The 14,310-nt window shown below is 43.5% G+C and overlaps 3 protein-coding genes across 4 annotated transcripts; all 3 read left to right on the top strand.

The window, feature by feature from the left end:
* The first annotated feature begins 332 nt into the window (after window positions 1-332).
* LOC121989050 (aluminum-activated malate transporter 10-like) lies at window positions 333-2,349 on the top strand. Its single transcript, XM_042542859.1, has 5 exons — window positions 333-726; window positions 807-947; window positions 1,039-1,311; window positions 1,391-1,659; window positions 1,748-2,349. Exons 1-5 carry the CDS (start codon window positions 387-389, stop codon window positions 2,159-2,161), a joined length of 1,437 nt encoding a protein of 478 aa, XP_042398793.1. The 5' UTR covers window positions 333-386; the 3' UTR covers window positions 2,162-2,349.
* Window positions 2,350-2,411: 62 nt separating this feature from the next.
* On the top strand, window positions 2,412-7,795 carry LOC121989051 (WD repeat-containing protein WRAP73-like). Of its 2 annotated transcripts, none has more exons than XM_042542861.1 (6): window positions 2,412-2,726; window positions 3,097-3,585; window positions 5,003-5,224; window positions 5,318-5,390; window positions 6,635-6,745; window positions 7,305-7,795. In XM_042542861.1, exons 1-6 carry the CDS (start codon window positions 2,610-2,612, stop codon window positions 7,691-7,693), a joined length of 1,401 nt encoding a protein of 466 aa, XP_042398795.1. In that variant the 5' UTR covers window positions 2,412-2,609; the 3' UTR covers window positions 7,694-7,795. The 2 variants fall into 2 exon arrangements, with proteins under 2 accessions (XP_042398795.1, XP_042398794.1); XM_042542860.1 differs by having other exon boundaries at window positions 2,415-2,726; window positions 5,318-5,402.
* Window positions 7,796-8,150: 355 nt separating this feature from the next.
* Window positions 8,151-10,044, top strand: LOC121989048. The gene is made up of 2 exons (XM_042542858.1): window positions 8,151-8,287; window positions 8,372-10,044. Exon 2 carries the CDS (start codon window positions 8,413-8,415, stop codon window positions 9,874-9,876), a length of 1,464 nt encoding a protein of 487 aa, XP_042398792.1. The 5' UTR covers window positions 8,151-8,287; window positions 8,372-8,412; the 3' UTR covers window positions 9,877-10,044.
* Window positions 10,045-14,310: the final 4,266 nt, after the last annotated feature.

Consider the following 14,310-nt stretch of genomic DNA (forward strand, 5'->3'; position numbering starts at 1 on the left):
GTCAATCGTGTATTGACGTTCATTGTGCCCAAATTAGGTTGTGCCTACGCGAAAGCAACTGAGTCAGTGGAAGTGGAGCTCACATATCTTGAAATAAAATATTAAAAAGTTCTAGTACCTTGCCGTACATTCATTCTCCATGATTGCCATGTACATGCAAATGCAATGCTGCACCTTCCATGCACCAACCTAATCGCTCACTGCTGTCTCAGCAAAGTGCCATGCCTCTAGCCAGTGCCCTCTCGCCATTGTGCGTGAGGTTGTATAACACTATCCTTCCGTACGTACACCAGCTTTCCCATCTTCCATCCTTATATATATGTTCGACCAAGGAAGTTGACCTCACAGCATCCCAATTAGCTGCTTAACTTGCATAGAGTGGAATAATGAGCAGCCAAAAGGAAGTGCCTGTCAGTTTGGGATGGCGAGTCACCGTCCCCGAAGGCTCATCCACGACGGCAGAACCCGTCTCCGGTTGGAACTGTAGGATTCGGCGCCGACTGGTTGAGTTCGGAGTAGGAACCATGGCGAAGGTGTCGACGTTCGGGAAGAAAGTCTGGAAGATGGGCGCAGACGATCCGAGGAAGGTCATACACGGCATTAAAGTAGGCGTCGCCCTCACTCTGGTGTCTCTCTTCTACTATGCTCGGCCCCTGTACAATGGCTTCGGGAGCTCGGCCATGTGGGCTGTGATGACCGTCGTCGTCGTCTTCGAATATACAGTCGGTGAGTCCAGAGTTAAATAAAATTTCTTCCTCTTCTTCTTTTTTTTCATAGTCCACTTGTTGCTAATGGCACGGATACAGGTGGGTGCTTGTACAAAGCAATAAACAGAGCCATAGCGACACTTAGCGCCGGCGCCCTTGCAGTGGGAATCGACTGGGTGGCAACCAAGTCGGGCCAAAAGGTGGAGCCACTGATTCTTAGCGCGTCAGTCTTCCTTTTAGGTACGTGAGCAACAACAACAGCTCTCAACGTTCACTCAATAACGCACAGTGCTTCACGTTTTTTTTCCTTCCCTTCTTTCTGGTGCAACAGCTTCAGCAGCAACTTTTTCTCGGTTCATACCGACTGTGAAAGCTCGTTTCGACTACGGCGTCACCATATTCATCCTCACCTTCAGCTTGGTAGCTGTCTCAGGCTACCGCGTCGATGAACTGATGGACTTAGCCATACAACGAGTCTCGACGATCGCCATTGGCATCGGAATAACCATCTCCGTCTGCGTGCTCGTTTCCCCTGTTTGGTCCGGCCAGGAGCTCCACCTCCTCGTCTCTAGCAACATGGCAAAGCTCGCGGACTCCTTGGAGGGTATGTGCCTTAGCTTCTTCCATCTCTTCAGTCATAAAAACAGTTTGAGTTTTGCCAAAGACTAAGAATGATCGTCCAGGTTGCGTGGAAGATTACTTCGTTACTGCTGATCACAACAACACGAATGGAGAAGAGTGTTCTTCGTCTCCCCGCTCCAAGGCCTACGAGTCTGTAATTAACTCCAAAGCGTCGGAGGATTCACATGCCAATTTGGCGAGATGGGAACCGACGCATGGTCGTTTCGGATTTAGGCATCCATGGAAGCAGTACCTCAAGGTTGGATCTTCCACGAGGCACTGCGCTTACTGCGTGGAATCCCTCCATGCTAGTCTCAATTCAAAAACGAAGGTAATTAATTAATAATAAAATTAAACTAATAAACGATTCAGATCATACATACCTAGAGGAAAAATCTGAATAATTAATCTGATATCAGGCACCTGAAAGCTCGAAGAAACATCTCAGAGATGCTTGCGTCAAACTAAGCTCCGACTCGTCCAAGGTGCTGAGGGAGCTATCGAGCTCGATCAGCATGATGAAAAGGTCTCCGAGCATTAACTTATTTGTCGAGGAGATGAAGCTCGCAGTGCAGGAGCTCCAGATCGCTTTGTCATCGCTCCCCGACCTGTTACTGACCCAAGCCACGACGCAATCGCTGAGCCTGCTCGACATTGTGCCGCTTATGACAATGGCGTCGCTGTTGATAGAAATATCGTCGAGGATCGAACTCGTCGTCGATGCCGTGGGAACTCTTGCGAACATCACTTGCTTCAGATCGATCGGGATCGATAAGTCGTCCTCAAAAGTACAGGACGAAGGGCAAGAGATGAAAGCCCTTCAAGAAGTTTGAACTCTTGTGCCAACAAATTCAATAAACCGGTGCATGAAGAATGAGCGTAGCTCCCTTTGATTGGTTACCAGTTGGGCCCCGAGCTAGTCGACACATGCTATAGGTTATTGTTTTTGTAATTAAAGGATATTAATTAATGATATACAAGTTTAGTATTCTATGAATTCCATTTTTTTTTTATTTCAAAACACAGGATTTTTGTTTTTTCAACTTGAATTTCCTTCTTCTATAGTGCCTCCGCTCCCAGTGTTTTTATTTTCTCTAATTATTGTACCGCTCCGTAGCTCATTCGAAACAGGCACAAAAGCGCCTCCTCTTCCTTTTTCCTGCCTAGGGTTTCCACATTCCGCTCGTCATGCGCGCCCCGACGACTAATCTCGCGGCAATTGCTCGCCCCGCATCAGCGATCTCTTAGGGTTTCCTCCCATTACGATTTCCCATTAGATCCATGGAGTTCACGGATCCGTATAAGCAATCGGGTCCCTGCTGTTTCTCGCCCAACTCCCGGTTCCTTGCCGTCGCTGTGGATTATCGCCTCGTTATCCGTGAAGTCGTCTCCCTCAAGGTAACAAGTGTTTCGCAGTTATTTATAGATTCCGCGCTTCTTGCTTTCAGAGTTTCAGGGAATTTGGTGGAAGGAAATGCGTGTTGAAATCTTGGTTCTTTTACAATTGATTCATTCGTTAGAAGAATTAACTCTGCATCTATGGATGAATTTTGTATCTTTTAGATTCAATTCTATGCCCTCTGTTTTTATGAATTTTGCGTATGAAGACGGAATAATTTTGTTAATAAATTCTCAGCTGACTGTAATTATCATAAAGCATACTTGCTCCGTGAGTTACTTCAAAAAGAAAAAAATATGTATTTCTGCTCATTAACTATTCTGAAAAATGCTTTTGTGATATTATAGTTGATTTGCTCCGTCTCCATAGGTCATTCAACTATTTTCATGTGTGGACAAGATAAGATATATTGAATGGGCCTTGGATTCTGAATACATACTTTGCGGTCTTCACAAGAAACCGGTAGTACAGGCATGGTCACTAACCCAACCAGAATGGACATGCAGAATAGACGAAGGCCCTGCTGGAGTTTTATATGCAAGGTGGAGCCCTGACAGTCGTCACATACTGACTACATCAGAGTTTCAGCTGAGATTGACTGTTTGGTCACTGCTAAACACTGCCTGTGTTCATGTGCAGTGGCCAAAACTTGCTTCAAGAGGTGTTTCTTTCACTAAAGATGGCAAGTTTGCTGCAGTATGCACAAGGCGTGATTGTAAAGACTTTATAAATTTGCTTTCCTGTCAGACATGGGAAATTATGGGCGCCTATGCTGTTGACACAATAGATTTATCAGGCGCTGAGTGGTCTCCGGATGATAGTACCATCGTGATCTGGGACTCTCTTCTCGAATACAAGGTGATAATGATTTGATCTTCTAAAGATTAGTTTTCTTCTTTCTTTTTTTTTTAATGGAAGGATACTTATTATTGTATTTGTCCCTTTAAATCAAGTATTTCGATATAACCATATTCCTAAAAAATTGTTCCATGATTAATAATGCTAAAATTTATTAACTTGTTAATGCTGGTCTAAAAATTTCTTTTTGTTATATGTGCTTCTCATCAGTAGTTCAGTACTCTTTTTTCTCTTCCATTATTTTAACAGCATATGCTTTAGATCTACTATTCTGGAACAGAAATTCATCATTAACTTTTCAGATATAACTTAAGATTTGCTAATGTTAAAACCTTTTTTTTATGGGGAAACACACACATTGTACATGGACAGAAAGAATAGAAGGCGAGTGAAATACTTTAAGGGAAGAGAAAAAAGTAAAGAAAGAATTGTTCTATTCCATATCTGTTCTATTTCATTTACCTTGTTTACTTAGACATAATTAAAGAGAGTGACAGAGAGTTACTCTCAGTTATTGGGAGATATGTAAACTTCATCCAACAACATTGTGGAACTTCATGCTTTCCCAGGTAGGGCTTTTAATAAGGCCATTTCTTTGAGGGTGAAGAGGTGTTGGAATTTTTTTTTTTTTTTTTTTTTTTGCTCAAAGCTCTCTAGGAACTCTGCCAAAACCTCAACATGAAATAGGCCTTTCAAATCAAAATGATACTAGGACATTCAAGGGGTTTGGTAATTTCCATGGAATTTGATCCAACTAGGCTTTCTAATGCATCCATTTTGCAAATGGGTAGAAAATTACCAACCTAGATTAACAGTTGATTATCATCCAAATAGAATTTCATCCTTTGAAATCTTAGAAGACCAACAATAAAATACATAGTAAAATGTTTTCATTACAACTTTTAAACTGAATCTTTCTGCAACAATCCTGCTGGTATTTAGCATTCTTCCTTAACCTACAAACCCAATAAACACTGTGCCACAAAAATCAATATTCATCTCTTTACATGTCATGCCATAAAAAATTAGCAGTGAGCCCCCTGCTTCAATCTATGACTGCTGGTGAACAATTGGTAACACATGCAATGGTGAATAACTGAGGTGTATATGCACTTTGGGAGTGTATCCGATAAGACTGAGTTGAAATACTTGAAAAAGTCTTGTGTGTGCATGAAACATGGTGCATCTACTTCATTGCATGAGTGAGGGTCATCTGGACTTTGTCAATCTATCTGCCTTTGACGAAGTTTGATTGGTAGGGGTTAATGAGATTGGTCATCATGTGTTTTATCCAGTTTGCTAGGACTGCCTCAATAAACTAAAAGGTTGCTTGCTATTACATCTGCTTCAACCTAAACTTTCTGTCATGCCCTCGGCTGTTTGCAATAAGTGCTACATTAATACTTATGATACACAGGTTCTGATTTATTCTCCAGATGGTAGATGCTTATTCAAGTATCAACCATGTGATAGTGGATTAGGTGTAAAGACTGTTGCCTGGTCTCCATGTGGCCAATTCCTGGCTGTTGGTAGCTATGATCAGATGCTACGGGCCCTCAACCACCTGACATGGAAAACTTTTGCTGAATTCTCACATGTAACTACCATTCGCAGTCCGTGTAATGCAGTTCTCTTCAAGGTGAGCATATATGCACTATTCACACTCATTTTGCCTCACATGTTTCAGTTGTCCCACTAACTGTTAATTCCAAGATATGAATATCTGTGGTAGGAAGTTGATGAACCTTTGCAACTTGATATGACTGAACTATATCTAAGCGACAACTTCCCACATGGAATACAAGGTACCTGTGCTGGTAAGGATAATGATGATTCTTTTTCTTGTAGTAAGTTTATGGACTATTTTTATCAAAAGTCTCTTGACCAGAATACTTGAGCATCATGATTTGCAAAGCAAAATAACTGAAGATGTAGAAAATGCACCATTCACATCTAATTTATGATTATTGAAACATGATGCTTTTGATGCTTTCCTGATAATTATATTACATGGTTTTACATATGTGATGCTTTATTAGTCACATGAACTCCCTTTTTGCTTTTGATTTACCTGAATTTTGCCATCTAAAGAAACAAGAAGAAAGAATTTTTCATGTCACTCATCTTCTTTGGAAGCTGAGTAACATTTGATTGTTGGAGCTGTTATTCACAAGATTTCAAATTTCAGTATCAATACTGATTACCAAAGTGATACAATATCAAATATCAATTTCTGTCAAGATACTGACCAGACTATGTCAAGCTAGTTTGTGTTGTCTCACTTCTATAATCTCCTGCATATCAATCTGTATTCAATGCAATACCTATATATCTGTTATACTTCACATCTATATGAGATGAGCGAGTGAGAGAGAGCAATGTTCCTTTTAAATTCCTAATTATTCTTCTTCTTCCTCTTTTTCTGGCTTACCATTTCTACTTAAGGATATTGTATAAATCCTGATAAATTTGAGGCAATTAAGGACTAGCCTGAACCAAACATTAATTAGGAAGTTCAAGGTCTCCACAACATCATTATCCTTCTTAAAACACTTCAATTGTGGATTTCATCAAACATTTCCTCAATAGAGTTATATTTGACTAAATTAGATTTTATAGTCTTCTAAGAGATTAAGGAAATGATGCTTGAGTCCTCAGACATCCTTATCTCTTTGAATCAGTTGAGGTTCCTTGCAATGCATCTAGAATAAGAATTGGAGGTACATTAATGAGATTTGAGAAATCCTATTTAATTATGATAAGGAGTTTTTTTACTTTCATTTAGGCCTTGAGACAGTGGCAGTATTTCATACTGACAAACAAGTTTGCCTTATGCTCTAACCACATGACTCAAAGTTTTATCTAGCCAAAATAAGTTAAATGTTAAATGAGTTAAGACCATGAGACACAAAGTTTTGTATTCATTATCTCATTTAGGCCCTGAGACAATGAGTTTTATACTTTTAAGTCCTTTTTTAAGAAAAGGAGCTTTTTTATAACAACGAATGGTTCAACACATGCAATGTCTATTGAACCTTCATCTCTCTAGAAAATGCTGCTGAAGGCAACTTGAGAGTCAAGTACAAAGTTATAGATTGTCCATTCAGTGTACCGTTCCAAAAGCCAGCAGCAGATAAACCTAATCCAAAGCAAGGAATTGGTAAGTGCCTTTCTAGTTCTTATTTTTCTCTGCTCATCAACTTGTCTTTTTTATCCAGTACTACTATTATATTTTTATCATGTGAAATAAAGATATTCTTCATACCATTGCTTTATATCGTCAATGATGCTCTCATAATTTACCACATATCCTGCAAATTTTATGGGCTTTGCTGAATAGATTAGATTTGAAAAAGATATCTGAAATTCAACATACACGTCTTTGGAAATTAAGTAATGCTTCAATTTTCCATCTAAACTATGGTAAAAAAAAATGTCATGGTGATTGCACCAGTTATGCTGAGATTGCATCTAGTTGTTGGAGTATCTACATTCAAGAACAAAACGGCCTTGGCATATTTCATCATTCAATCGAGTTGTAATTGGAATAATAAAGACTTGAAAAATGGTATATAATATATATAATGCTCAATTGTGATTCTCCTTTGAGAGTATGAGATGTGCAATCTCTTTATCGCAACAACTCCTTACATTGTGGAACTTTTTCCTTTTTCATCAAATAACAATTTGAAATTCATTTACTATTACAATGTGTGCAGGTTTACTAGCATGGAGCAATGACAGTCAATACGTTTGCACTCGCAATGATAATATGCCAACTGTTCTGTGGATATGGGATATTCGACGCCTTGAGTTGGTCTCAGTATTGGTGCAGAAAGATCCAATTCGGGCGGTAGCCTGGGATCCTACTTGCCCTCGGCTTGTCCTGTGTACTGGGACCCCTCAGTTATACATGTGGACATCCACTGGAGCTTGCTGTGTCAATATTCCATTGCCAGACTTTGTTGTATGCGATATCAAATGGAACTCAGACGGAAGTTGCCTTCTCTTGAAGGACAGAGAATGGTTCTGCTGCTCTGCAGTTGTTTCTGTGCTGCCGCACTCCAGTGAAGATAGTTCCGAGGGTGAAGATGATGACGCCTATTAGATACTATGATTATTGTGTCAATCGGATTTGCCATGATGAGCCTAATATTTTACAAACGTAGATTTGTTATTTTAATCGCCGAATGAAATTGATACTTATTAATGTGCTGTTGATCAGTATGGACACTCATTTGGGTATTATCCTCTAAGTTAGCAATAGGGTAACTTTATGAGGTAAAATGGGTCTAGATTAGAAGTTTGTTTCCACCCCTTCCAAAGTTGCCATCACGCATGGTCTACCATATTTAGATATTATTAGACTTTCATGGATCGACAAGCAATTTCCATGTCTGTGTGTTTGTTTATGCCCAGTCAACTGACTTTGCAAGCTTAGAGTCTCAGTTATTCAGTTGAAAGTGAGGGCATTCAAGAAATCGTTCAAGTCGAGATCTCACATCGATAGGAGTGGCAAGGAAGTCAAGGAAGCATGTGACTGACTCCAATTTATGCTGCGAATTCAAGTAAAGTCAACTCTCGTATTAAGTAAGGCCCAATTATAATGACTGTTTTTATATATTCGAAAGGCCAAAATCCAAAGCGAACTGAAGCCGAAAGAGGACGATAAACGAACACAGAAGGAAAAACAAGGACGAAGGTAAGACGCGAGGAGCAATCTATTACATGCCTAATTCTTCTTCCCTTTATGGTGACCTAATACCGTGATACGTTGTTATTCCAGGAATCAAAGGAAGTGTGGCGTTCCGAACGCCTTTGTGTCATATGGCATTCCGCCCCAAGAAGCCTAACTCCGCCTCCCCCACCACCCTTCTCCTCCTCCTCACCCTCTCCGCCGTAGCCATCCTCCTCCTCCGCTCCCCTTCCATCTCCACCCCGTCCTACCGCAACGCCGCCACATCTTCTGCCCGCTCCAAGGCTACAACCTTCTCCGGGGACCTCCGCCACGCTCACTTCTCCTGGAACAGCCTCCGCCTCACTCCTGACGGTCCCCCGCCCGCCCGCCTGCGCATCGCCGTCTTCACCCGCAAGTGGCCGGTGTCCTCCGCCCCTGGTGGCATGGAGCGCCACGCCCTCACCCTTCACTCCGCCCTGTCTGGCCGCGGCCACGCCATCCACGTCTTCACCTCGGCGCCCTCCTCCTCGGGCGAGCTGCTGCCCGAGGGCGGCGCCGCAGGCGGCGGCCCTCATCTCCACTTTCTTTCCGGGACGAACTGGCGGTGCGACGAGGCCTGGGCGCTGTACCAGGCGGAGGTGGAGCATGGCGGTGCCTTCGACGTCGTGCATTCGGAGAGCGTGGCCGTGTTCCACCGGTGGGCGCGCCGCATTCCTAACCTCGCCGTGTCGTGGCACGGCATCTCGCTGGAGGCGCTCCATTCGGGCATCTACCAGGATTTGGCCCGCCGCCCCGACGAGCCCCTCTCTCCAGCATTCAACCGCTCCCTTGGCGGGTCCATCTACAAGGTCCTCGACGAGATCCGCTTTTTCCACCACTACGCCCACCACGTCGCCATCAGCGACAGCACGGGGGAGATGCTGCGCGACGTGTACCAGATCCCCTCCGGCCGCGTCCACGTCATCCTCAACGGTGTCGAGGAGGACAAATTCGCCCCGGACGCCAGCCTCGGCGACGCCTTCCGTGCGGAGATGAAGATACCCCTCGGCTCTCTGGTGATGGGCGTGGCGGGGCGGCTGGTGAAGGACAAGGGGCACCCGCTGCTGTACGAGGCGTTCGCCAAGCTGTCCCTGCGCCATCCGAACGTGTACTTGGTGGTGGCGGGTTCGGGGCCGTGGGCGCAGCGGTACGCGGAGCTGGGCCGTAACGTGGTGGCGCTGGGACCGGTGCCGCCGGAGAAACTGAGAGCCTTCTACAACTCGCTGGACGTGTTCCTGAACCCGACGCTGCGGCCGCAGGGGCTGGACCTGACGCTGATGGAGGCGATGCAGTGCGGCAAGCCGGTGGCGGCGACGCGGTTTCCCAGCATCAAGGGGACCATCGTGGTGGACGACGAGTTCGGGTACACGTTCGCTCCCAACGTGGAGGCGCTGCTGGAGGTACTGGAGAAGGTGGTGGGTGAGGGACCGGCGCGGCTGGCGGAGCGCGGCCGGGCATGCAAGAACTACGCCCAGTCCATGTTCACGGCAACCAAGATGTCCTTGGCGTACGAAAGACTCTTCCTCTGCATCAAGAACAACACCTATTGTTCCTATCCTCTGCCCTTCGATTGACCAAACTCATCGCCATTTTTTATTCCATTGCTTTTATTACATTTAATTACATCTGGTCATTCGATTACAGCTTACTTCAATATCAGACCAACAATATACGTTTATTTCTTCTTCTTCTTGATGAGATTTAATAATTTTCTTTTAGGTTTTCTCCATTGATTTGTTTCATCTCTCCCTCTCGTTCTAGAAAAGCGTTCAGATTCAACAACGGACGGCCAAGACTGACTTTTGGTGAAGAAATTAAAGGAAAATTGATTAAGCAAATGAGAAAATTGGTTAGGCTGAAGGGAAAAGAAAAAGTTAGAAATAGTGTATCTTAATTGTATCGACGAAAAGATTCAACGTATCGTTTACATTTATTGCACAAAAAAAAAAATTAAAGTAACTTTTATGTATACATATTAGACGAATGCATTAAAGAATATAGTAATTTTTTCAGGATTTATTGCACAGAAACTGCCCTTAGTTAGTTGCTAAAAACAAATTACTCGAGGAAAAAAATATTAGAAATGTCTTTTAAAAGAAAATAAATTGTTTTAATATTATTTGAATGTGTTTTGGGAAAAAAAATCTTTTTAAATTGGATTTATCATGCAATTTGGACAAAGTCAATTTATCCCAGGTAAGCCACGCGACTTGATTGATCATTACAACTCACAACCAGCCCATTAGGACAAATAGACCCAGCTAGCCCAACAAATCAGCTTGAATCAATCAGGCAGCAAACTAAGCTTGGATGTACAAACCGGTCCAGTCAGACTGACTTCAACGTAACCTGCTCAAAAAGACGGATCCATTTAGCCCTCACGGTTGCTGATCAACTGATTGTTGCAACCCAATAGCATTACTCGTTTAATCCAACCGACTGATCCAAATTGGGCAAGTTACTCAAACCAAATGGCCTGATGAAATTGTCCAATCTGACCAGCCGGTCCAAATCAAGCAAGCCGCTTGGACCAAATGGCCTGATCAGATTATCCGATCTGACCCATTCAATCCGACCAGCCGATGTGGCTTGCTTGTCTTGGTCGTCCCATGTGGATCAACTTGCCTGACTGGTCCAAGATGCTCGATGAATTGATTAGATTGGTCTAATTTGTTTGGCGTGTTAGGCTATTTTGGGCGTGTTTGGCCCATCTGGCTAGATCAATTAGTTTGTCCGGATCACGCAGCGGGATCGGATTGACCGCCTCAACTTGCGAATCTAAATCAGTTGATTTTCTTGGCTCAATTGATTGTATTTGATACCGATAATAATATTCGATTATAGGAGATGGGCCGGCCTGGTCGGACCCATAAGGAAAGAAAATGGGCGCAGTAGTTGGGAGAAGTTGAGCTCGGGGGACACGACATAATTTGCTCAGACTCAGCTTGAGCTTGGGAATCAGACTCGGGATCGAGAAGTGTTTGGGAATTCGGTTCGGAGACTTTGACCAGGTGTTGACTTTGAATAGGAAAGCGACTCGAGGATGGTACAAGAAGAAGCAACTAAACGTGAACGTCAACTTGCTCAGCAGTATCTATCAACCGATAGTTCATGTTATACCTCCGTAGCGACTAACACATGAGGTGTCTCCTCGGATGAGTCTAGTGATTAGCACATAAAATATTATCATAATGAGATCTGAGGTTCGAATCTCGATAAAATCGAAATAAATACCTCCCTTATATGCTAGTCATTATTCCAAAGGTTAGTAGTCGTCCGTGATTTACTTCTTCCGTGTTGACCTTAGGACGGGTTAACGGGGGCGCTAGGGGCACTGGGGGCGAACGTATTCACTCTTTGCCATAATATTATACCTCCCTAGTGATCCTACGGATCATTCGAGATGATAAATGATGATATATTTGTCATATAAGATCGCGGGATCAAATCATAGGGTTGTCAGGGTATAAATTTTTGGACCCTATTTAACTCATTCTATCATCATGCTTATTCTCTTGACTGTCATGATTTATCTTTCTCATGATGACTTGAGGTCGGATGCGACGAAAACAGTGAAGACATATGATTTCACTTTTTACCACATGCTATACCTCCGTACAGCTTATTGATGTTCTCTCCATCCCACCCTGATGTGAGAATGGTTGAATAGACTGAACTTGAATCACATAGTTCAAGATAAATTATTTAAATAGTCAAAACAATATTACATAAAATAGACTTAAATTATGAGATAAAATTTCCATTTCATTTTCTAACGAAACTTATTTTTTCCCACTAAATTTTAAAGTATTAATTAATTAATTTCAACCATTTAAAAAGGACGTGACGATCGGTTTAATTCAGTAAGCAATTTTTCTTTTGAAATATAAAATAAATCAGTTTTAAGATTTTTTTTAAAATTGCCTTAAATAATTTAAAACGCAAGGAAATATAAAAAAAATAATACCTACTGAAATTAATTATTATATTTGTTTTTCAAAAAAAAAAAACAATCGTAGTCCATCGAATTGTTTCACTAGACAACACCTTCGTAAAGTAAAAAAGAATTGAAAAAAAAAACTTAACACAATTAACTTTTATATTTTAAAATTACTCTATTCTATAGATTTCATAAAAATGCATGATAATACTTATTATTTGTCCGAACTAAAACTTACATTAATTGAGCGAATTTCAATCGTTCAACTTTTTTCGATTTAACTCATATTTATTTTTGTTAGACAATCGAGATATTAAAAAAAATCATTAAGTTATATATATATATATATATATATATATATGATCCGGCCGTAAGAAGGGGGGACCCACTTCCTGAAGGGTCTCAGCCTGAGGACCGATGAAAGGCTGTGCGGTGGATGGCCGAGCCGAGCGGATGGGTAGGTCCGAACGGAGCTATAGATAAGCCCATCCATGGGCTCATGTTTCCGACGCCAAGGCAGGAAGACCGAAGGGCCGAGGGGGTTGTCCGTTCGGCCAAAATAGGGGCGAGGGTATAAAGGGGGTCGAGCGGCCTATGCGCTCGACTTAGGATATGAGATGTCAGCCGAAGCATGTCTAATGATTAGGCCGTACACAAGATCGCACGATCTTGCCGTCACATCATGAAGAGGCTGATACAGTAGCAGTATGGTCTCATGGACGTCTCCCTGACAGATCCATATTTAGACATGGCCCTTCTGACAGACTCATACCTGGGCGTGGTCAAAGGCAGGTGGTTGCTTTGATTGGCACGCCCAGGCTTCTTTGAGAGATCTATATAAGGCTTCCATTTCTCCACTGGAGGTATGAAAAATCTTCATTTTGAAGCCACCTTTTTGTTATTCCTCGCCTGACTTGAGCGTCGGAGGGCCGTCGCCGGGATACCCCTCCCGGCTCGGTTTCGTTGCAGGTTCACCGGAGCATTCGAGGATCTAGCAGGAAGCGCCACGTGCCCAGCGTCCACTGATTCCCGGTTCGGACAGGATCAAATTGGCGCCGTCTGTGGGAACGCTCCTGCATCCGATCGGTAACAATGGACGAAGCTGGACGACAAAACACGGTGACGCTTTCGAGGGAAGAGCTCGACGCTCTGGTCGAGATAAGGGCCGCCAAACTTGTTGAACAAAAACAGAAAGCAGCGGCCGAACGACAGGAGCAACAAGCGACATCTGCGTCTGGTGGCCGAGCGGAAGCACCTCCAGCTACCGTCGCATTTCACCGGGCCTTATTTCGCACCCCTGAAGCCGCACCAGCTCGAAGAGATAGAGGTTCTTCTTCGGACGAAATACCAAGGCGGGATGACAGAAAAGGTAAGGCTCCCCGAGCGGAAAGCCGACGAGCACCGTCGTTAAAAATCGAGAGCCGCGCCGACCGGCTATAAATATCCGAGCCGACGAGCACCGTCGTTAAAAATCGAGAGACGGGCCGGCGTCTATAAATAATCCGAGCGGAAAGCCGACGAGCACCGTCGTTAAAAATCGAGAGCCGCGCCGGCGTCTATAAATAATCCGAGCCGACGAGCACCGTCGTTAAAAATCGAGAGACGGGCCGGCGTCTATAAATAATCCGAGCGGAGAGCCGACGAGCACCGTCGTTAAAAATCGAGAGCCGCGCCGACCGGCTATAAATATCCGAGCCGACGAGCACCGTCGTTAAAAATCGAGAGACGGGCCGGCGTCTATAAATAATCCGACGAGCACCGTCGTTAAATATCGAGAGGCGGGCCGTCTATAAATAATCCGAGCGGAAAGCCGGCGAGCACCGTCGTTAAAAATCGCGCTTACCGGCTATAAATATCCGAGCCGAGCACCGTCGTTAAAAATCGAGCCGCCGGCCGGCTATAAATATCCGAGCCGCGAGCACCGTCGTTAAAAATCGAGGGCGTCTATAAATCCGGCGAGCGACGACGTTAAAAATCGAGAGCCGCGCCGACCGGCTATAAATATCCGAGCCGACGAGCACCGTCGTTAAAAATCGAGAGACGGGCCGGCGTCTATAAATAATCCGAG

This window comes from Zingiber officinale, chromosome 6B (genome assembly GCF_018446385.1).
Source record: "Zingiber officinale cultivar Zhangliang chromosome 6B, Zo_v1.1, whole genome shotgun sequence".
Classification (NCBI taxonomy): domain Eukaryota; kingdom Viridiplantae; phylum Streptophyta; class Magnoliopsida; order Zingiberales; family Zingiberaceae; genus Zingiber; species Zingiber officinale.